Here is a 22,964-nt window from a genome sequence, read left to right as displayed (position 1 = left end):
GCACACTTCCCAGAAGGTGGACGGAGGACACGCTGGCCCGGGAGATGGCTCGCAGGCAGCCACAGAGTCTATCTGTGTATCTGAACATTGGAAAGGACCTTTCTGTTGAAGCTCAAACATTTATGAGATACTGTTACAATTTGGAAGGGATTTGTGGGTGAAATGTGACATGGAGACTGGGTAACGGTGGCGTTTACAGGCTGACTTTGTGACTGGCACTTTTCGTGGCTGTCATGGCTTCCGCACAGAGATCCTCCTGAGGGATTTGGTCTGTCAGTTCACGTGTTTGTTGGGTCCGAGTCCTGGACAGTCCCAGGAGGGAACTGCCCCGGCCGGGGCCAGACCCTTGGCGCCTGCACAGGGCACGAGTGCTGGCGGCTTTGGGGCACACGCTCCCTGCTGTCTCTGGGGCAGATGTCCACCTGCACTGCTTGCAACGAGAGGCTGGGGCCCCAGCAGACGAGCCGTGGTGCCTGAACTGCTCCCGCTGTGTCCCCGCCACGTGAGGCATCTCTTCCTGACCACGGTCCTGAGACCACCTGACCTCTGCCTTCCCGGGGTTGAACTGTGCTTGTTCTCTCCATGGCTGCCGATGCCCTTCCGGTCTTCAGACTTAGCCCTCATCACTCGTGGACTCCTGACCCCACCCAGGACTGACCACCGGAGCCCTGCTCTCTGCTTCCTTTGTGGCTGATGTTGTCCCCTTTCCAGTGTTGTTGTGCCCGTCTACCCTCTGGCTCCTTGCAGTCAGGGAAAGGGCTTTCTTTATACCTCTACCCCCTGTCTTCTAGGGGCATCTCCTGCTCAGTGAAATGTGCCTGACCTGTAGCAGGTGGTCTCTACCAGGGCTTAGTGTCAACACGGGGCACTTTTCCAGCCATCACCCCTTCCTCCCCCTCCACCCGCCTCCAGCCCTGAGGTGTGGCCCAGCAGGAGAGAGACTGCCGCAGCCCTCCCTTGGTTGTGTTCATACTTCCTGGGCTGCTCGTGTCTCCCTGTTTGCTGGCGGATTCTCTTTCTGCTGGAGTGTATCCCCAAGCAGCTTTTCCAGAAAGGAAAAGGACCAACTTGCCCGGATCTGTAATTCTCCGTCAAAGCCACTTTCCCTCAGAGCTTTGCAGCATCGAGGAGGCATCTTCAAGCATCTGACTCTTCTTCTCCCTGGAAGCTTGTGGAGTCTCAGTGCCTCGCCCTCCTGCCTCCACTTTTGCTCTCTGTTCTGGTTATTTACTGAGGAGTCCTGAGGCTCTTTGTCTTTCTATCTTGTAGTGGCCTCGGTGAGCTCTTCAGCCTCAAGGCTCATCCTTGGCTCTGAAAGAGGCTCTTCTGGCCTCACCCCAATCTGCCCACGTGCTTCAAACACCGCACGCCCCAGCCAGGTTCCACACAGGGCAGGTGGGGCCACTCTTCTGTCTAGCTGCCTAGCATGGGCTGGAACCTGGAAAAGTCTCTCCATGAAGCTGAATGGGGAAGAACATGGGTTCCCCAAGGCCCTAGGAGCCAAGCACCACACAGAACCCACCGCTTGACTATGATCCCGAGTAACGTGGACAGCCTGGGCTGCAGAAGGAACGCCCAACGCTGACGGGAACGGAGGGGTTTTTCTTGCTCGTCTTTCCAGTTGCACATTGTCACGTTGGAGTCCTCGGGTGAGATTTGTGTTGAAAATCCAACCTGCAGGGGATCTCCGCGCTGGTTTTGTCCTTTAAGCGTAGAGGCGTGCGTGCCACACTGTGGCGTCTATTCTGTGTGCCCGCTCACCGCCCTTCTTTCTTTTCCACATGGGGCAGTTTTATCGCTTGTCCCCTGCAGCTGCTCCAGCGAGGTGGGGCCGCGGTGCTATCAGTAGCGTGTCTCTGAGTCTCGCCGCAGCCCTTGTAGCTTGTCATCCTCCTCAGATGACACCCAAGGCAGAGTTGACGTGGCAGGCAGGATCGTTTGCACCCGTATTTGCTAAACTCTCAGCTGTTCTTCAGAAAATTTGAGGAGAAAATTAAACCAAAAAGAATACTTGAAACTCTGCTCAATTTGTTTTGTTCTGAGCTTTCAGTGGCTCTGAGAGCTCATGGGAAATGAGTTCTTTTTCTTTTCTCCAGGCCACTTGAATTCTAATGAAATGCACCACTTGGTTTTACAAGGTCTTCTGTAAAAATACTTCTTTGTTTAAAAAGCAAACAGCACTGCCCTACCTCAGAGCTCTGCAGCACATACCTTTAAAGACAAAATACTTGAGGTCACCGTGCCAAGGCCCAGAATTTAACCATGGCCAGTAAGAACCATCGAGAATGGCATTTCTGCATTTCTGGGATGACTGTTTTAATTTTACAACAATTTATCCAAAAGGCGAAAAGAGAAAGCTGATTTTTTTTTTCTGATTCTTTTTTTTTTTTTTTTTTTTTTTTGAGACAGAGTTTCACTTTTTTGCCCAGGCTGGAATGCAGTGGCGCGATCTCCTCTCACTACAACCTCCTCCTCCCAGTTTCAAGCGATTCTCCTGCCTCAGCCTCCTGAGTAGCTGGGGCTAGGGCTCAGGCTGCCACACGTGGCAATTTCTTTCTGATTCTGAAGCAAAGTATTTGCTGGCCATGCCTGCTGTTGGCTGCTTGGGCGACATGGTTGCAGCTCCCAGGTCAGGCTCAGGGTCCCTGTGAGAGGCAGGTGGTCGCATGGCTGTCTGTTGCCTCCTGTGTGGGGCAGTGACGGGGCCTTCCGAAGCTTGACTGGTTGGTTAGTTTTGCTTTGAGAGCCTGTGATGTTTCAAAATTTTTGCTGCTTCTTTTTATGTAGCTATTTTTATAACGTGAGTAGAGGTTGAAATCGTTTCTTTTCCCCTGAAATCTCAGTTCAGTCTGTCTTCCTTTTTCCTGATAAGCAGGAAGTACCCTATGCTTCTTGCCTTAGAATTACTGATTTAGGCTATTGCTTTGGTGAGGCCACATCTTGTTTTCCTCTGTGGCCCTGGAGTTTGCGCTGTGGTGAGGGGCAGAGCATATCCATCCTTCAGCCAGCGCCGATTGGGTCCCTGTGGGAAAGGGCCCTCCTAGCACCGATGAGGGTTGGGCCCTGGAGTGTGCAGTGGCTGAACAGTCACCACCTGTGTCTCTCCCACCTGCAGACGTGCCAGGATATACGCACATCCCTGAACATGCGCACATACATGTATACATGTGCACACGTGCACAGACACATGCACACACCCCTGTGCACACATGTACACACGGGCATGTCATACCCACATGCACACACACTGACCTGAGCTCCTGTGGAAGCTACTGGTGCGGTCCCTGTGCACGTGGCCGCTGGGGCTGAGGGTCTCTGCGCATGTGGCCGCTGGGGCTGAGGGCCTGCTGCAAGGTGTCCTCGATGTTGCTAGGAGGTCAGCGCTCGCAACTCAGGTCCCTTCCACCCGAGGTGGAGGCAGGAGGGGTGTGGGGAGTCTTCTGCTGCAGCCCTGTTTTCCACCCTGTGTCACGCCCTATGTCCACTCTGTGTCCCACCTCGTGTCCAGTCTGTGTCCCACCTCGTGTCCACCCGGTGTCCAGTCTGTGTCCCGCCCCGTGTCTGCCCCGTGTTTACCCTGTGTCCATCCTGTGTCCTGCCCCGTGTCTGCCTGTGTCCACTCTCTTCCTCCTCACTTGGAGCTGCCCCCCACCCACCTGCCATCCCCAGCCCCTTTAGAGGTCACCAGCGCTGGCCCTTTTGTCGCCCAGGACCCTGCGGTGCTCTGCCTGTGGCCCTGCTCCCGCTGCCCTGGAGGGAGGCTGCTCACAGCGCTTCATGCTGGGCACTGAGTGGTGCAGAGTCTTCAAGAAACCTTTACTTTTAAAAATTTTTTTATTAAAAATGAAACTATTAGCTAAAACTGCAGCCTCTGTGGCTTTTCCACCCATGCCTTTTCCCAGAAAGTGTTGTCTTGGCGTCTCCTCCCTCCCTTCCTGTCTGTGACAGTCTCCCAGACTTTCCTGTGTTTTCCGACCTTGGAGTGTCCAGCAGGCCTGTCATGGTGTCTGTAGAGCGTCCCTCACGTTGGGTCTGTCTGGTGTTTTCTCGCGATTAGACTGGGTGATGGGTTTTGGGAAGACGCCCACAGAGGTGTGGGGCCCTTTCCGTCCCACCATATCAGGGTCCTGATGTCTGCACGGCTTTCTGATTACCTGGCCAAGGTGTGTCCACCAGGTGTCCCCTCTGTCGGGTCCCTGCTTTACCGCCCACTCTGTCCTCTGGAAGCCACTCACTGCCCCCGCCTCCCGGAGGGAGTGTCTGCAGACATTATGTGGAATTCCTCTGTGAGGAAGATCTTGTTACTTACTTGTTTGTTGTCACTGATTTTGTCACTATGGACCTACGCCCATTTATTTTCCCTCTGGGCTGTTATCCAGTGTTGTCACTGTGAGTCTGCGTCCGGGTTGTGATCCAGTGTTGTCACCGTGAGTCTGCGTCCGGGTTGTGATCCAGTGTTGTCACCGTGAGTCTGCGTCCGGGTTGTGATCCAGTGTTGTCACTGTGAGTCTGCGTCCGGGTTGTGATCCAGTGTTGTCACCGTGAGTCTGCGTCCGGGTTGTGATCCAGTGTTGTCACCGTGAGTCTGCGTCCGGGTTGTGATCCAGTGTTGTCACCGTGAGTCTGTGTCCGGGTTGTGATCCAGTGTTGTCACCGTGAGTCTGTGTCCGGGTTGTATTCCAGTGCTGTAACTGTGAGTTTGCTGCTCACCTTCTCCAGCTTTGACCACTGGTGGCTTTCCCGTCCTTCCCCACAGGGATGCTTCAGGCCCAGCTTCTGTTTCTCTGCCCCAGCCCTAGAATGAGCTGTTTCTCCAAGGAGCCCTGGTTCTTTTTCGGGGAGCACAGAAACTCTGATCTGGGTACTGGGAGGGCCATTGCTCCCGGGGTCTCATGGCTGCTGGCCCTCTTGCTGGGCAGAGCTAGGCTCTGTATGTCACTGTCTCATTTCACACATGTGGTTGCTTCTCTGTTGTATCCACCCATTCATCCGTAAGTATACAAAGGTGAACCTGGTCCATGCCAATGACTCTGGCTCTCACCTGGCACACGGTGTATTTCAGCCTTCTGTCCTGACACACGGTGTGTTCCAGTCTTCCCTCCTGGCCCATCTGAATCCTCCCTCTCTGCTCGTGAGAACCTGGCTCCCCCAACTCCTCTAGCGTCTGCTCAGCGCTGGTGCACGTGTGAGGAATGTCCTCCCAGGCCAGGGGGAAAAAGCCCTGGAGCGCAGTGTTTGTGTACGGCTCCTCTGGCCTTGCGGTCTCCACTCAGAACATTTTCCGGAGTTGCTTAGGCAGCTCCTGCCCTCTGGCTAGTGTGGTTCTGATTTACATTCGTGTGTGTGGAGCCTGCATTCCGTCTGCATCCCCTGACCTCCTGGTTGGGTCTTCCCCCAATAGTTTGTGCGCATTAAAGTTCATCTGGTGTCATGCTCAGTGCTGTGGGCTTTGCTCCATCACTGCAGCTCCAGCCCGTAAGTCCCTGTGCATGGGGGTGACCGCGTCCCCCACACCAGCCCCTGGCACGCCCAGGTCCGTCTCCCATCCCTCTGATTTTGCCTTTTCCATTCCATATGAATGGAATCGTGCAGTATGTAGCCTGTTGGGTCTAGATTCTCTTACTTAGCACAATGCACTTAAGATTCATCCGTGTTGTTGCCTGAACCAACAGCTCCTGCATTCTTACCTCTGATTATTTTTCTGTTGCACAAATGCCCCTCTGGTTATTTGTCCACTTCCACCGTGAAAGACGTCGTTCTTGTTTCTAGTTTTTAGTGACTATGAACAGAGCTGCTACGAGCATCTGCACGAGGCTTCTGTGTGAGCACGTTTTCAGGTTGAAGGCCTGAGAGGCGCAGTAGCTGGGTTGTAAGGTAGCCCTTCATTATCTGGGTCAGACGCCACTGTCTGCCGTCCACAGCGGCACGCCACAGCATCCCCAGCACAGCGAGGGCACTCCTACTATCCCGAACCTTCCACAGCATTAGGCACTGTCCATTTTCTTTCCTTTTCTGTTTTTTTTTTTTTTTTGAGATAGAGTCTTACTCTGTCGACGAGGCTGGAGTGCAGTGGCACTGTGTCGGCTCACTCCAGCCTCCGCCTCCTGGGTTCAAGCAGTTCTGCCTCAGCCTCCCGAGTAGCTGGGATTACAGGCGCCCACCGATACACCCGGCTAGTTTTTATCTTTTTAGTAGAGATGGAGTTTCTTGGCCAGGCTGGTCTTGAACTCCTGACCTCAGGTGATCTGCCCGCCTCGGCCTCCCAAAGTGCTGGGATTACAGACGTGAGCCCCCGCACCCGGCCTGGCCACTGTCCATTTTCAGACGCTTCGGCCACAGTGACGCGTGTGTGGTGACAGCACGTTGTGGTTTTCATTGGCATTTCCCCAATGATGAATGGTGTTGAGCATCTTTTTACGTGTTATTTGCCAACTGTGCACCTTTCCTGCGTCTGTTCAGATCTTGTGGCCTGGTGTTTTTCTTCACACCTTTAACATTAAGTTGTTTGTTTTCTAATTATCGAATTTTAAAAGTTCTTTAAATATTCTGGATACAAATCCTTTATCAGGTGTGTGATTTGCCAGTATTTTCTTCTAATCTGTGACTTGTGTTTTCATTCTGTTAAAAGTAGCTTTTGGCCGGGCGCGGTGGCTCAAGCCTGTAATCCCAGCACTTTGGGAGGCCGAGACGGGCGGATCACGAGGTCAGGATATCGAGACCATACTGGCTAACAAGATGAAACCCCGTCTCTACTTAAAAAAAAAAAAAAAATACAAAAAGTAGCTTTTGCAGATCAAAAGTTTTTCATTTTGGCCGGGCGCGGTGGCTCACGCCTATAATCCCAGCACTTTGGGAGGCCAAGATGGGCGGATCACGAGGTCAGGAGATGGAGACCATCCTGGCTAACACGGTGAAACCGCGTCTCTACTAAAAATACAAAAAAAAAATCAGTAGCAGGTGCCTGTAATCCCAGCTACACAGGAGGCTGAGGCAGGAGAACGGCATAAACCCGGGGGGCGCAGCTTGCAGTGAGCCGAGATCGCGCCACTGCACTCCAGCTTAGGTGACAGAGCGAGACTCTGTCTCAAAAAAATAAAAAATAAAAATAAATAAGAATAAAAAAAGTTTTTCATTTTGTTAAAGTTCAATTTACAGTTTTTAATTTCATAGATTATGCTTTTAATGCTGTATCTAAGAACTTGTTGCCAAACCCAAGTCACATAGATTTTCTTCTATATTTCCATCTACAAGTCTTACGCTTTTATGTTTTACTTTTAGGCCTATGATCCTTTTTGGTTAATTTTTGTGTAAGGTGTGAAGTGTGTTCAGGTCCATCTTTTTGCACGTGGACATCCATTTGTTCCAACATCATTGTTAAAGGACTAGTCTTTGTTTTTTTATTTACTTTTAGAGACTGGGTCTCACCTTGTTGCCCAGGCTGCTCTGGAACTCCTGGGCTCAAGCGATCCTCCTGCCTCGGCCTCTCAAAGTGCTGGGATGGCAGGTGTGAGCCGCCGCGCCTGGCCCAAGGCCTCGGCCTCCTGAAGTGCTGGGATGGCAGGTGTGAGCCGCCGCACCTGGCCCAAGGCTGCTCTTTGTCTGTGGAGTGACCTTTGAACCTTTGTCAGCATTGTTCACTCTGTGTGTTGGGTTAGGGCAGCAGGGCTATGTCTGGGCCCTGTCTTCCATTCCCCTGAGTTCTTTTTTTTTTGTTTGTTTGTTTTGAGACAGAGTCTCGCTCTGTCACCCAGGCTGGAGTACAGCGGCCGGATCTCAGCTCACTGCAAGCTCCGCCTCCCGGGTTCACGCCATTCTCCTGCCTCAGCCTCCCGAGTAGCTGGGACTACAGGCGCCCGCCATCTCGCCTGGCTAGTTTTTTGTATTTTTAGTAGAGACGGGGTTTCACCGTGTTAGCCAGGATGGTCTCGATCTCCTGACCTTGTGATCCACCCATCTCGGCCTCCCAAAGTGCTGGGATTACAGGCTTGAGCCACCACGCCCGGCCCCATTCCCCTGAGTTCTGCGGCTCTTCTTTAATCAGCGCTGTGCTGTCTTCTTGCGGTCTTGATTAGCTTCTTAGTAAGTCTTGAAACTGGGTAACATGAGTCCTCCACCTCTGTTCTTTTCCAGATGATTCTGGCTATTTTAGTCCCTTTGCCCTCCCACGTACATTCTAGAATCGGCTTGTCAGCCTCGGCAGAAGCACTGACTGGGTGTTTTGGTTCAGATTGTGCTGAATTTATGGATCAAATTGACACCTTAATGATTTTGATTCTTCCAATCCATGAACATGGTCTGTCTCTTCGTGTCATTAGATCTTGTTTCATTTTTTAAATCAGTGTTTTGTAGTTTTCCATGTGCGGATTCCGTTTATACTTTTTTAGATTTATAAACTCATGGGGAAAAGTACATGTACTAGCTTCCCACCTGTCTACACAGACAGCACCCCAAACCAGCACACACAGTCACAGATGTGGACCCCAAGCCAGCTCCCCACACGCAGTAGGAAGCCGCATGTACTTCTGGGGTTGCTCTTGTGATAGTTTTATCATTGTGCAATATCTTCTTTCATCCCTGTGTCATCCATTCATAAATCGACTTTTTTCCTTTTGAGACAGAGTCTCTGTTGCCCAAGCTGGAGTGCAATGGCGCCATCTCGGCTCGCTGCAGCCTTCCGGGTTCAAGTGATTCTCCTGCCTCAGCCTCCCAAGTAGGTGGGACTACCGGGGTGCACCACCACACCCAACTAGTTTTTGTATTTTTAGTAGAGGCAGGGTTTTGCCATGTTGGCCAGGCTGGTCTTAAACTCCTGACCTCAGGTGATCCACCTGCCTTGGCCTCCCAAAGTGCTGGAATTACAGGCATAAGCCACTGTACCCAGCCCTTAAATCTACTTTTTTTTTTTTTTTTTTTTTTTTGAAGTGGAGTTTTGCTCTTGTCGCCCAGGCTGGAGTGCAGTGGTGTGATCTTGGCTCATAGCAACCTCCGCCTCTCAGGTTCCAGCCATTCTCCTGCCTCAGCCTCCCGAGTAGCTGGGATTGCAGGCATGCAAGGCCACGCCCAGCTAATTTTTGTGTTTTTAGTAGAGGCAGGGTTTTGCCATGTTGCCCAGGCTGGTCTCAAACTCCTGACCTCAGGTGATCCGCCTGCCTTGGTCTCCCAAAGTGCTGGGATTATGGGCGCGAGCCACCGTACCCAGCTCTTAAATCTATTTTTTATGATGTTGATAGAGCCACTTCGGCTTTCTTTTGTTTATTTTTTAATTTTTATTTTTAATTTTTTTCAGCCATAGTGAACTAGATCCAGCTTTCTTTTGATTCACATTTGCATGGTGTATCTTTTTTACTTTTAACCTACTTTTTCATTCTTCACGTTTACACATGGGAGTGTGGTTATCTCGCCTGTCGTCATCTCTGGGTAAACATTCAGTGTTCTACAAACACTGACGTCCAGAGTATGTGAGAGAGCCGGTGTGGGGTGGGCACCGTGAGACATGGACTCGGAGACCTGTGGATGTGAGAGTGCCGTTGTGGGGTTTGTGTGGAGGGTAAGCGTGGCTCACCTGTGGGCTGTAAGTGTCAAGCCCTACAGCGTGTGCTGGGAGTGACGCCATTGTCCAGAGCCAGGGTCATCAGGGTGTGTTTCATAATGGGGAGCGCAGAGTGCAGTCCGAATGGTCAGCCGACTGTCTGTGTGCAGCCAGGCACGAATTTTATATACACGTGTCTAGTTTGCGTCCGTGTGTGCGTGCATGCACACCCTGCTTGCACACTGCTTGAGTCCGTGTGTATGCGTGTACACACACACTGCTTGCTTCCTTGTGTGTGCATATACACACCCTGCGTCTGATGCAGGTTGGGTTTTCCCATATTTCCCCCAAGATTTTGAGAAAGTGCTCGAACTCCTGAGTCTGGGGTTTGGACCCCAAACCATTGGCCAGACTCTGCCTCCCCTTCCCGCCCCGCCTCGCCCGGCAAGTCTGAGCCGCACCCACGGTGTCCACATGTGGTTTGTTCCTAGTCACGCTTGTTTTGTCTTCCTGTCCTTCCAGTCGTGGCATTCCTGGTGGCTTTCCATCAGAACAAGCAGCTGATCGGTGACAGGGGGCTGCTTCCCTGCCGAGTGCTCCTGAAGAATTTCCAGCAGTACTTCCAGGACAAGACGAGCTGGGAAGTCTTCAGCTACATGCCCACCATCCTCTGGCTGACGGACTGGTCAGACACGAACTCCACCCTGGACTCGCTCGCTCTTCTCGGACTGGGCATCTCGTCCTTCGTCCTGATCACGGGCTGTGCCAACGTGCTTCTCATGGCTGCCCTGTGGGGCCTCTACATGTCCCTGGTCAATGTGGGCCATGTCTGGTGAGTAGGAGGAATGGGGCAGTGGGAGCGCAGGGCTTGCTGTCACTTAGCACACACGCCGCAGGTCTCCTGGCACTTGGAAAGACTGGACAAGCATTCATCTTAAATTCATTCAGGAGGGTATCATCATTTTACTGAGGCTGCCTCAGAGGTTCCACCCACCTCTGAGGGGCTGCAGGAGTCGCGAGCCCGCCCGTGCGGGAGACTTCTCTCTGCTCCCCGTTTATCGTTCGCCTGAGCGTGGCTTGTGGCAGCGTGGACTTGCACGTTTTTGGTTTGGTACTTTGGGGGTCTGTCTTCTTGGTCTAGAAATTTAAACATCTAGGGGTTTGGCAACATTTATGACAGAGCGCCACAGCTTAATAACTGTTGCATAAAATTCTAAGTGATTTTAGAGAGGGACTCTGACTCTGCTCAGAGCTGGCCTTCCTGTTACATAAAGCCACTCAGCCTTGCAGGACGCCGGAGCCCTGAGCACAGCGTCTGCTGCAGTGTCTGAAGTCGCTTCAGCTTTTCCAAAACGCTGGCTCTGACTCTGTCGTCTGCACTTGGCTTTGGCAGTTGCCCTGCGGACTGCTTTGCTGCCCTTCAGTACAGCAGCACCACCATCCCTTCCCCACCGTCTCAACCCCAGAAGGAAGGAAAGATTCTCTCCAGGAACTTGGACCAAAGTGGGGACACCTCAGGGGTCCTCCTTCCTGTGGAGGGAGTTGCCCTTGGAGCTTCCTTCCTGGGCAGGAGGGATGGTGGCTCCATTTCAAAGAGTGCTGAGAGCAACGCCAGGGCTGGAGGGGATGCTGGGAGGCCGCCAGCGCCCAGGGACACTGCCCTCGGTGCTCCATTTCTCACTGATGATTAACACATGTTTGGACTCCAGGACTTCGATGTAAGGAGGTTCCACAAGTACCTGCAATACCTTTTCCACCACCTGCCCCTGCGTCGCCCCGACTGGGTGGGTGGGACCCTTCCTGGCTGGGCTGCAGCCAGTGTCTTTGTGTTAGCATATGGGAAGGGATTTGACAAGGCGTAGACATGGTGAAAGTGACGTCCTCTTCATTTCACAAGGTTCAGGGACCCCGTGGTGGGAGGGGTGGTGGTTGCCACACAAGGCCAGGCACTGAGAGAGCCCACCCTGGGCGTCTCCTCTGTCAGCTGGGTCATGGTCGTGTCCTACTTCCAAATGGCGTGGGAAAAGCCAGACCCTGTTGCTGTGTGCTGGGTGTCTTTGTCTGCAGTGTCTGACTCCTGCGTAGCGCTCGGTTCCTGCCTGTGAGCTGACCTCTGAAACAACAGTTACCTTCCTGGCTAGACGGGGATTAGTCTCCAGAGCCCGGTAGGTGGGTGAGCGTCTCTCATGTGGGAGCCTGTGTGTGTCTGCTGGCAGTCTCAGCACACAGCAGCCTCAACGTCCCGGGCTCAAGCAATGCTCCCCGCGCAGCTTCCCAAATAGCTGGGACTGCAGGCGCCCAGCACCACACCTGGCTAATATTTTTATTTTTTGTAGAGATGGATGTCTCACTATGTTGCCCAGGCTGGTCTTGAACTCCTGGGCTCAAAGTTTAATACTCCTGAGTCAGCCTCCCAAAGTGCTAAGATTACAGGCATGAGCCACCATGCCCAGCCAAGTATTTTCTGGGTTTTTTTGGGTTTTTTTTTTTGAGACGGAGTCTCACTCTTGTTGCCCAAGCTTGAGTGCAGTTGTGTGAACTCGGGTCACTACAGCCTCCATTTCCTGGATTGAAGCGACTCTCCTACCTCAGCCTCCCAAGTAACTGGGATTATAGGCACCTACACCACACCTGGCCAATTTTTGTACTTTTAGTAGAGACGAGGCTTCACCATGTTGGTCAGGCTGGTCTCGAACTCCTGACCTCCAGTGATCCACTTGGCTTGGCCTCCCAAAATGCTGGGATTATAGGCGTGAGCCACGGTGCCCAACCCCCTATTTTTTTTTAACCTAACAAGAGATATGTATTTCTTTGACTCCAAAGAGTATATCCCATAATCATCAGGGCGCACTAAAGGGGCAGGGATGACACTGGAGAAGAGATGGGGTGTTCAGGGCGCTGGGGCCATAGACAGGGCAAGACTTCAGCAGGCAGCAAGGAGGCCGGGGCGGACGTGGGGAACACAGCTGCCATCTGGCCCTTGCTCACGCGGGGTGGCTGTGGTCCTGTGGACTGGGATAGTGGGGCACACTGGCAGGGGCAGTTTGAGGGAGAGGATGTCTCACATTGAAACAATACTTTAAAATAAGAGATTTGTCTTCATGGCTTCCATGCCTGTCCATGGCAGAGTGGCAGGTGCAGGACCAGCCTCCCCACTATGAAACTGTCAGCAAGTGGAATACCAGATGGCACAGGTGCCCAGGACTGCTGTCCCTGGAAAGGAGACACATACAGCGTGGCCTTGGTAGCCCCAGCCTTCTGCCTGTACACCTTGTACACCGCAGCTAGGGCACCCAGCAGAACACAAGGCGTCTCCGAGCTCAGGAGGCGGGGATCAGAGTTGAGGGTAGCTTATGTTTGTGCGGCAAGGCACCAGAGTAAAGGAGCTAACAGAGACATCACCACAGAAACCTACACGGGTTCCCCTAAGTTTTTGGGTTTGTTCTAAGCTGTGAACGTGGAGAGTGAGAGTCTTTGAGGGTTGGTGGAAAGCGGCAGGTAGGGAGTGGTGACCTTAGTGGTGAGTCTAAGGGTCCCACAGTACTGGGAGATAAGCCTCCCCATCAGCTGGTCTGGAGGCAACTTGCATAAGACCCTAGGCACTCAGCCCATGCCCCCAGAAAGGCCACATCTTGAGAAGAGGGTTCCTCTCGCCCTAGAAAAGGTCTGTTCTAGACTGACCCTAATTGAGCTTTTGGAAAGAGCAAGTTCATCTAGTAGCTCAACTGCTTACCACACAGACTCATTCACTCTCCAAAGGAAGCAGACAAAATTAACCTCTCGATGATATTATGATCTTTCATAATAGCTAGAATCAGAAACTACTACACAGGGAAAGAAACAGGAAAATAGGATCCCTATACAGGAAACTAAAAAGGTCACGAGAAACTGTGATAGCCGAGATACCACAAGTAGAAAAGAGAAGGTTTGAGGCCGCCATTATGGGTACACACAAGGGCTCAAGGGAAGTAGTCCTCTTTTTTTCTTTTTTCTTTTTCTTTTTTTTTGAGACAGAGTCTCACTCTGTCCCCCAGGCTGGAGTGCAGTGGTGAGATCTCGGCTCACTGCAACCTCCACCTGCTGGGTTCAAGCGATTTTCCTGCCTCAGCCTCCCAAGCAGCTGGGATTACAGGTGTGCACCACGCCCAGCTAATTTTTGTATTTTTAGTAGAAATGGGATTTCACCATTGTTGGCCAGGCTGGTCTCAAACTCCTGACCTCAGGTGATCCACCCACCTCGGCTTCCCAAAGTGCTGGGATTATAGGCGTGAGCTACCACACCCAGCCTAGTAGCGGTCTTAATGAACGAACACATGGGAAATTTAGCGGAGTCTCTGAATCTTTGAAGAAGAGCCAGTTGGACATTTTAGAACTGAAAAGCACAGTGTCTGCACTGAAGAATCTGTTGCATGGGCTTAATAACAGGTTGGAGATGGTAGGGGAGAGCCTCAGTGAATTTTAAGAGAAATCTTTAGAAATTAACCAAGCTGAAAAACAAACACAAAGATTGAAATGAGCAGAGCATCAGTGACGTGGGAAAACACCAGGTGGTCTAACATACATGTGATTGGAGCCCCACAGAGAGAGGACACAGAGAATGGGGCATAAAAAGTATTTAAAGAAATAATAGCTAAACTATGTAAATGTATAAATCCAAGAAGTTCAGCATACCCTGAGCAGTAGAAGTAAGAGAAAACCCTATCTGGGCGTATTATAGGCAAACTACCGAACACCAAAGACAACCTCTTGATAGCACTCAGAAAAAAAAAGACGTTACACTCAGAGAATAAAGATTCAAATATGTCTGGTTTCTTATAACCACTGGAGGTCAGAGGACTGTGGACTGGCATCTTTACAGTTCTAAAGAAAAATGATTGTCAACCCAGAGTTCTGTCCAGTGACAGTATCCTTCAAAAACGAAAGCAAAATAAAGACATTTTCAGATAACTGAAAACTGAGAGAAAGCTTTGCTAGCAGGCACACTATAAGAAATGTTAAAGGAATATCTTCAGGCTGAAGGAATTATTGCTAGGCAGAAACTCATCTATAGAAAGGAGTAAAATCCACTGGAAATGGTAAAGGTAGGTAAATATGAAAAGTTCTCTATTTCTTTTTTTCTTAATTTATTATAGACACAACTAAGGCAAAAACTGTAAATACACAACATTAGTGCAGAGGAGGGAGGGGATCCTTCCTGAATCTGTAACGTCACTGGCTCTCTAAATTCTACATGAAGTGGAAAATATTAACCCCAGGTCTGTTGTGAGCAGGCGAGAATGCCTATTGTTAGCCCTCGGGCAGTCACTCAAAGTAGTGCGAAGATATGGAGCTGAGGAGCCCGTGGAGTGACTGAAATGGAGTATTAGACACATTTGCTTACAGTAAGAAGGCAGGAACAGAGGAGCGGACGAAAAACCAGATGAGACTCTGAAAACAAAAAACTAACCAATCAGCCATATCAATGATTACATTAAATGTAAGTGACTAAATCTTCCATTTAAAAAACAGAGATTTAGAATCAGGCCAGGCACGGTGGCTCACTCTTGTAATCTCAGCACTTTGGGGGGCCAAGGTGGGTGGATCACCTGAGGTCATCAGGAGTTCAAGACCAGCCTGGCCAACATGGCGAAACCTCGTCTCTACTAAAAATACAGAAATTACCTGGGCGTAGTGGCTCGTGCCTGTAATCCCAGCTACTCAGGAGGCTGAGGCAGGGAGAATCACTTGAACCCGGGAGGCAGAGGTTGCAGTGAGCTCAGATCGTGCTACTGTACTCCAGCCTGGGCAACAGAGTGAGACTCCGTCTCAAAAAAAAAAAAAAAAAAAAAAAAATCAATTTGAAAAAATCAAGTATCAAGTATATGCAGTTTTCAAGAGATATGCTTTAAATGTAAAGGTACAAATTAGTTGAAAGAGGAAGGATAAAGATAAAGAAGGACAGACTACGTAAATGTACTGGAAAGCTAGAGTGTCTGTATTAACTTTAGACAAAGTTAAGTTGAAGACACGGAGTATTACCGGAGGTGTACAGAGACATTTTGTGGTAATAAAAGAGTTAATTGATCACAAAGACATAAAGGCGTCATATATTGGAGCTCACAATGTATGAAGCACAAATTGCAGAACTCAAGGAAGAAATATACAAATTCACAATTCTGTTTGGAGATTTTAACATCAGTCACTTTCAATAATTGAAATAACAACTAAACAAAGAAAATGAGGACACAGAAGATCAGAACGATGCTATCAGCCACTTTGACATAGTCGATGAACCCCTTTACCCTGAAGTACTTCCGGTTGTGTTCCTAAGAAGAGTGTTCTTTTTTTTTTTTTTTTTTTTTTGAGATGGAGTCTCGCTGTGTCTCCCAGGCTGGAGTGCAGTGGCGTGATCTCGGCAGCTCACTGCAAGCTCCGCCTCCCGGGTTCACGCCATTCTCCTGCCTCAGCCTCCCAGGTAGCTGGGACTACAGGTGCCCGCCACCACGCCCGGCTAGATTTTTGTATTTTTAGTGGTGACGAGGTTTCACAGTGTTAGCCAGGATGGTCTCGATCTCCTGACCTCGTGATCCACCCGCCTCGGCCTCCCAAAGTGCTGGGATTACAGGCTTGAGCCACCGCGCCCAGCTGAAGAGTGTTCTTTCCATTCCTGCAGGGATCCGCTGCAGTAAGTTTAATGTGGTTGACGTTCTGTGACCGCATCTCCCGCTCGTTTTCCAGTTTGTCATCTGACCTAAGAATAATCTTCATAGCATTTACTTTCCAGAGTAGGGTTAGGCGCTGGGTTTAGTTGTCCGGTCTCTTCTGGGACGTCCATCTTTTATGACACTAGTATTTTAAAGTTATGCATCCCTTTAAATAAACGGCGTTCCTCTTTGGGGTTTGCCCGCTGTTTCCTGTGGTTGTCGTCCCTGGCGGGGTGCTGCCTGTGGGGAGGACCTTCCCACGCCACCTGCCTTGTCCTCCATGATGCTGGTCCCCGGTGGGTGAGCCTGTGCTTCAGCGTGGTCATCCGGGAATGGAGATACGTCCACACCACTTCCCATGGCCCCGTGAGAGACGCATGGCGGCCTTCCGCAGCCATGACAGTGACCACCTGGGGAGGCTTCAAATAAGAAACATTTACTCTCCCACAGTTCTTGAGGCCAGAAGTACGAAATCAGCGTGTCGGCAGTGCCAGTTCCCTCTGAGTCTCTACGGGAGGGTCCTTCCTTGTCTCTTCCAGTCCCTGGGGGCTCCGGGCGTCCCCGGCTTGTGGGCACATCACTCCAGTCCCTGCCGCTTTGCCTCCTCCTCTTTGGTCTGTCTCAGGGTTCCTGGTACCTCTCTCTGATAAGGACGCCTGTGATCAGATAATCCAGGAGGCCCTCACCTCGAGATCCCTAATTACCTCCACAGAGACGCCTTTTCCAAATAAGATGGGGTTCAGGAATTAAGATGTGGACATGTCTTTCTGGGGACCTCCTTTTAGCCCACTGCCTCAGGCTTCTCTGTAACAAAAATGGGCCCAGATGGCACATCCTGTTTTATTCCCTGTCTATTCACTTAATTCTTAAACAATTTTTATTACCTAGTCCTTATGACAATATTGGAAATAACTAAACTTTTTTTTACTTCCCATCAAATGGCAAGCATCTTCCCATCTCGCCGACGTTGTCTGACAGCAGCCTTGGGCAGCGTGTCCCACTCCCGACAGAGGCAGAGGCCGCGTGGAGAGCGGTCCGGGTCGCCGCAGAGACAGCAGGGCCAAGGCCTGGCGCTGGCAACCTCAGCAGTGCACCGGTCAGGGCCTCAGATGCCACGCGCCCATCTGGACTCCCGCTGCTCAGCGGAGCGTGTGGTGGCCACAGGGCGGTCTGTTACGAGTTTGCTCATTGCGCCAAGCCCACTGGCCGGCGCGTCGGTGGTGGCTCTGGTTTTTTACTGCTGGAAGTGGCGCCTCCGTGGCCGGCTTTGTGGCGTGGGGATATTTTGCAGGGTTGTGACTTGCGGAGTGAACTAAGCTCCCAAGGTGGGCAGCTGGGTCAGGGTGTGCGTGGTGCCTGGTGGACGGGTGCCGCCAGCCTGCACCCAGAGCTGCACGCTCACGGCAGGGGCAGCGTGCTGTTGTCCTGTTCCCTACTCAGAACATCCCATTTCCGAAAAACCAGAGCGTTTATAAGTGAAAATAATGTTATTTAAATACACATTTCTCTGCCAAGGAATTTTTCTTGGTTTTGCTCTTTTTTGTTTCTCTGGGGATTTGTGTTTTGCCTTTGCCGTTCCCTTTGGTGTGAATGTTCTTTGTTTGTCCATCTGTAAGAGGCCCTGCTGTCCGGGAATTGGGCCTTTGCCTCCAGGAGAAGGTAAACGCGCGTGGAAGGTGTGAGCCCTCGGCCGCATCCCATTCTGCATGCAACGGACTTTGCTTTGCGCACGGGGTTCCTCTGTGGAGTCCAGTCTACCGTCTTCCCCATTTTCACAGCTGCCTTTGGTGCTGCGTCCAAACAGCCTCCAGCACTTTTTCCTTACACTTTTAAGGGCTATTTACATCCTGTTTTAAATTGCTCACCTGTAGTGAATGGAATATGTACTGTGAGGTTGGTTTTCGCACAGTAATGGGAGCACCACCCATCCATCCGTTCGTCTATCTGTCCGTCTGTCTGTCTATCCGTCCGTCTGTCCTTGGGAGCCGTGCACGCACTGGGTGCTCCCTGCTCTGCCTGGCTTCAAAGCCTGGGTCCTCCCAACAGCCCTGGGACCTGGACTTCCTCTTGGCAGCTCCAGTAAGTGGCAACAGGCAACAGATGTTTGTGAAGACACCTCTTGTTATTACCATTTTGTTTTCTCTGTTGTATGAACTTAAACATTGGGGTGGCAGCGGTCGTGTCTGCAGTGAGCCAGCTGCCTCACTGGTGCTGATGACCTGGTATGTGTGGTCCAGCCCCGCCCCCGCCGTCCCCGCGAGCCGCCGTCCAGCCCCGTCCCCGCCGTCCCCGCGAGCCGCCGTCCAGCCCCGTCCCCGCCGTCCCCGCGAGCTGCCGTCCAGCCCCGTCCCCACCGTCCCCGCGAGCTGCCGTCCGTCCCCGCGAGCCGCTGTCCAGCCCCGCCCCCACCATCCCCATGAGCCGCCGTCCAGCACCATCCTTGCTGTCCCTGCAAGCCACCGTTCAGTCTAGCACTTTCCTGTGCCAGGCAAGCCATGGCCCTGCACAGCGGGACCCAGCGTTCCGACGTTGCCAGTGCTAGCCTGCACCCCGTCCTGGCGACTGGGTGGGAAGCACAGCAGTCTGGTGGGTGCTGCACCCCCTCTCCTGTGGGGCGGGTAGACATGGAAGCCCCCCAGCTGTTCTCACCCAAAGGTGCTGTTCTTTTCCTGTGGTATTTTTGTTGGTAACTCTGTAAATAAATCCACACGTTAGGCCTTCACCACATGACAAAGACTTCAGTCTTGATGATGTGGTCAGCTGCAGACACAAGTCAGGAACCGGGGGTGGTTCAGGAGAGCATGGTTCATGATTAAGTTCCTACTACACACTTTCTAGATAGGCCTCCAGCAAAGTTCTTTGTGCTAGGCCAGAAAGTGGAAGATTTCTTACAAATTTACAACTAGCCTGCCCCAAAATGGGGAGCATAAAATTTAACAATATTTACATGAGGCCTTTTTACAGATGATAAATAGCTGGAACCAAATGTGCTTTTAAATCAAAGGCTTCCTGTAGAAACGGGAGCCCTGTGAAGTGCAAGGGGGCAGGGCCTGTGCGGGGGCCGTGTGCAGCATCTGCAGGCCATCCGGGGTCTGGCTGCCTCCCTAGCACAGATACCCCAACGGCCTGTCAGTCGGGTGTGGGGGCTCACAGGGGAGCAGGTTCCTGACCTCACAAGGCGGTCAGAGGGAGCGCGTTAACCCCGACCATCCAAAAACAAAGTCTACGTCCCACCGTCCGAGGAAGGACTTGAGTTTCTTTAAAGAACAAAACAGCAGAACAAACCCTAAAAGAACTCCATGGAGTCGGTGTCTGCTAACGTAAGTCCCAGCTGTTGGGAATATAATAAAAGCTGTGAAAGTAATAAGACGTTTTAGTTTTTCATGTCATTACCTTAGCTCAAACCTGCTATTTAAAGAATCTTTTATCAGGCAGCCTTGAAATTCAAAATTCAAAGCAGGTGGAGTGACAGAAGAGTGCGTTTTGAAACACCCTCAGCCGACGTGAAGGCAGCTGCATCTGGGCTCACCCCTTCTCCACTCAACACTTGTATTTTGGTGGCACTGAGTCACTGAAACTCTTCCAGGCCTTGGTCCCTTCTGATAAAAGCGTGAGGCTGCATCTTTTTAGATCGGGTCTCTTGCCCTGTCGCCCAGGCTGGACTGCAATAGCAGCACGATCTTGGCTCACTGCAGCCTGGAACTCCTGGGCTTAAGCCATCTTCCAACCTCGGCCCCAAAGCCACTGGGACTGCAGGCGTGCGTCACCACACCTGGCTAATAAAAGAGCAAAGCTTTTATTCTTTATGGATTTTAAAAATCAGCTCCTTTTCCTTTCTCCATTCAACTAAGGTTATGTATTGGGAACATTTTGGGGATAAATTTATTTCTAGCATTAGCCAGTATGTATAGCGGCTGCTTGGAAGGTTTTGGTCATGGAAATGGGGGCAGGGAGTGCATCATGCAGCCCATGGGCTGCACTCTGTCCCTCCCAGCCTCCTTCCTCAGTCCACGGGGTACCCTCTCTCCCTCCCACCCTCCTTCCTCAGCCCACGGGGTGCCCTCTCTCCCAGCCTCCTTCCTCAGCCCACAGGGTGCTGTCTCTCCCTCCCAGCCTCCTTCCTCAGCCCACGGGGTGCCCTCTCTCCCAGCCTCCTTCCTCAGCCCACAGGGTGCCGTCTCTCCCTCCCAGCCTCCTTCCTCAGCCTCTTTCCTCAGCCCATGGAGTGTCCTCCCTCCCAGCCTCCTTCCTCAGCCCACAGGGTGCCCTCTCTCCCTCCCAACCTCCTTCCTCTGGAGTGAAAAGCAAATCCAGACTTAATCCTCTTTTACCTATAAATAGTGTGGATCTCTACCGGGTAAAGGATGGTTTAAAAAGACATCGGAGCCGCTGAGGCAGCCACACACCTGATGTGGTTGAAGAATGAGCCTTCCAGCGCTCTGTCCCCGCCCACCTCCCTCACACCTCAGATATCGTTTGTCATGGCCTTCGCTGTGCTTTTATTGTAATGTCAAGGGGGAAAATCACAGACATATCCAAAGGTCGGATGGTGTAGGGAGCCTTGGGACGGGCAGTGAGCCCTGCGGGCCGCCCCACACCCTGTAGCCTTTCGTTCCTACAGATTTCGTTAGGCAGCGTTGCTGCTTCATGTCTTCAGCGAGATGTAATTCACATACTGTAAAACTGCATTTAAAGCAAGCTTGTCCACACACGGCTCAGGATGGCTTTGAATGCAGCCCAAAGCAAATTCATAAACTTTCTTAAAACATTATGAGTTGTTTTGTTTTTAGCTCATCAGCCATCAGTAGTGTTAGTATATTTTACGTGTGACCCAAGACAATTTTTCTTCTTCCACTGTGGCCCACGGAAGCCAAAAGATTAGACAGCCCTGATATAAAGTGTACAAGTCAATGTACATATTCGTGGACCCTGACGCCATCAGCACCAAGTTTAAAACATTCTGGCCGGGGCAGCTCACATCCGTCATCCCAGCACTTAGAGAGGCGGAGGCAGGAGGATCGCCTGAGTCCAGGAGTTAGACCAGCCAGGGCAACATGGCAGAACCTCTATAGAAAATACAAAAATTAGTGGGGCATCATGGTGCAGACCTGTGGTCCCAGCAACCTGGGAGGCTGAGGCGGGAGCATTGCTTCAGCCCAGGAGGTTGAGGTTGTAGTGAGCTTATGCACCACTGCACTCCAGCCTGGGTGATGGAATGAGACCGTGTCTCAAAAAAAAAAAATTCTGATCAACCCCAGAAGAAACCTGGTGATCTACAGCCTGTGTCTGTGGACTGGCCTGTTGTGTACATTTCTTGTCCACGAACCACATACTGTGCCTTCTGCGTCGGGCATGGCACTGAGCACCTGAGGCAGGGCTCCTCACACGGGCATCGGTGCATCCTGCCGGCCTCTTGCAGGACCATAGGTGGCAGAGGGGGTTTCTTCTAGAGTCCAAGGGTAGGTCTTGCTGTGAGGTGGGGTGGGTTTAGAGAGGCCAGAGGCTGAGCCAGGTATGGGATGTGTTGGAAGCTGTGTGTTTGGTGCATGTCGGGGGGTTCCACATTTGTGATTTGGGGTCCTCTAGACACGCGTGCTACTTGCCCGCGGCTCTGCTGTCTGAGGGTGAGAAGCAGGTCACAGCATCACTGAAGCCCCTTTTGGTTGCGATTCAGGCCTTTCCCAGCCTTTCCCACCAATTCCTTTCATTTAAGATCCATTTTCTAATGATCTGCGCTCAATGTCATGTGATGTCCTTAAATTTTCAGATTCCAAAGGGTGACATTTTTTGTGGCATTTAATTGATGCTGCAAAAAAATAAGTATTAATTCACTCATCCGCAAAATACGTATTTTTAATTTCTGTGGGTACATAGTAGGTGTATCTGGGAATGTGTTTTGGTTGCCTGTTCTGGGCCTGCCTGTGTGCGGGCCGTGGGGAGGGGCTCCTGTTCCCCTAATGCCCAGCGGGCAGGTCCCCCTGGCAGGGTTTCCCTGACCCCACACTGTCCTGGGCGCCGGGGTGGGCTTCACTCAGAGGGGGAAACTGGGTTTTGGTCAAGACAAGCCAAAGTGTTAATACACGTTTCTTCTTTGGTTTTTCAGGTACTCCTTCGGTAAGTGAGATGCATTTAGAGAAAGCTCTGCGAGAGTTGAGCGTTGTGTGTTTGGTATGTATCTTCACACACTTTTCCTGGCCTCTCCCTTTCCTTAGCCTCTGCCGTCAGCCTTCCCAGTATGCACGGATGGCAGTGGTGAGCGCTTGTGATCTGATCTGTGCCTCCTCCCTGGACGTGGGAGCTCCTGGGCTTCCAGGTCCCAGGCACCTACAGACGGATGGCCACACGTGTGATCATAGGCATCTCACAGGTGTGGTCTCCCCACCGCTGCCCTGGAGCAGAGGCAGAGCACCCACGGGCCCAACCCCCGTGGACACTCAGGCTGTGTGCACCTCGGCATAGAGAAGGTTCATGTTGCTCACGGCGCTAACGCTGGGGGGCACTTTGGCTTGTGCTTTGTTTGGTGGAGGGGATCGGAGGTCCTCCCCGTCCACACAACGCAGTCAATACTAGAGGACGGGAAGAGGGCAGCTGCCCAGTGGGCAGGACAGGATCAGAGGATAGTGGGTGCACCCTCCATTGGGCCCAGAGGCCTCCAGAATGTCATGGGACACATGGTGGCTTGATAAGTGGACCTGATTCCAAGACCTTGGGAAGGATGACCACTCCCACCCCTGCCTTTCTCCCTGACCTCG

At 51.6% G+C, this 22,964-nt stretch overlaps 1 protein-coding gene across 2 annotated transcripts in view; it reads left to right on the top strand.

The window, feature by feature from the left end:
* The window catches only part of LMF1 (lipase maturation factor 1), a 109,674-nt gene that overhangs the window by 4,273 nt on the left and 82,437 nt on the right, over positions 1-22,964 (top strand). The window contains exons 2-3 of one of the 2 annotated variants that reach the window (XM_007980844.3): positions 10,052-10,361; positions 22,316-22,326. In XM_007980844.3, coding sequence (XP_007979035.3) covers positions 10,052-10,361; positions 22,316-22,326 — 321 coding nt within the window. Of the gene's footprint in view, positions 1-10,051; positions 10,362-22,315; positions 22,381-22,964 lie in introns of both variants that reach the window. The other variant, XM_073014983.1, reaches the window with a different exon arrangement.

Source organism: Chlorocebus sabaeus, chromosome 5 (assembly GCF_047675955.1).
Source record: "Chlorocebus sabaeus isolate Y175 chromosome 5, mChlSab1.0.hap1, whole genome shotgun sequence".
NCBI classification, from domain to species: Eukaryota; Metazoa; Chordata; class Mammalia; order Primates; family Cercopithecidae; genus Chlorocebus; species Chlorocebus sabaeus.
Note: the sequence above shows the minus strand (reverse complement) of the source record. Positions and strands in the feature narration are given on the sequence as shown.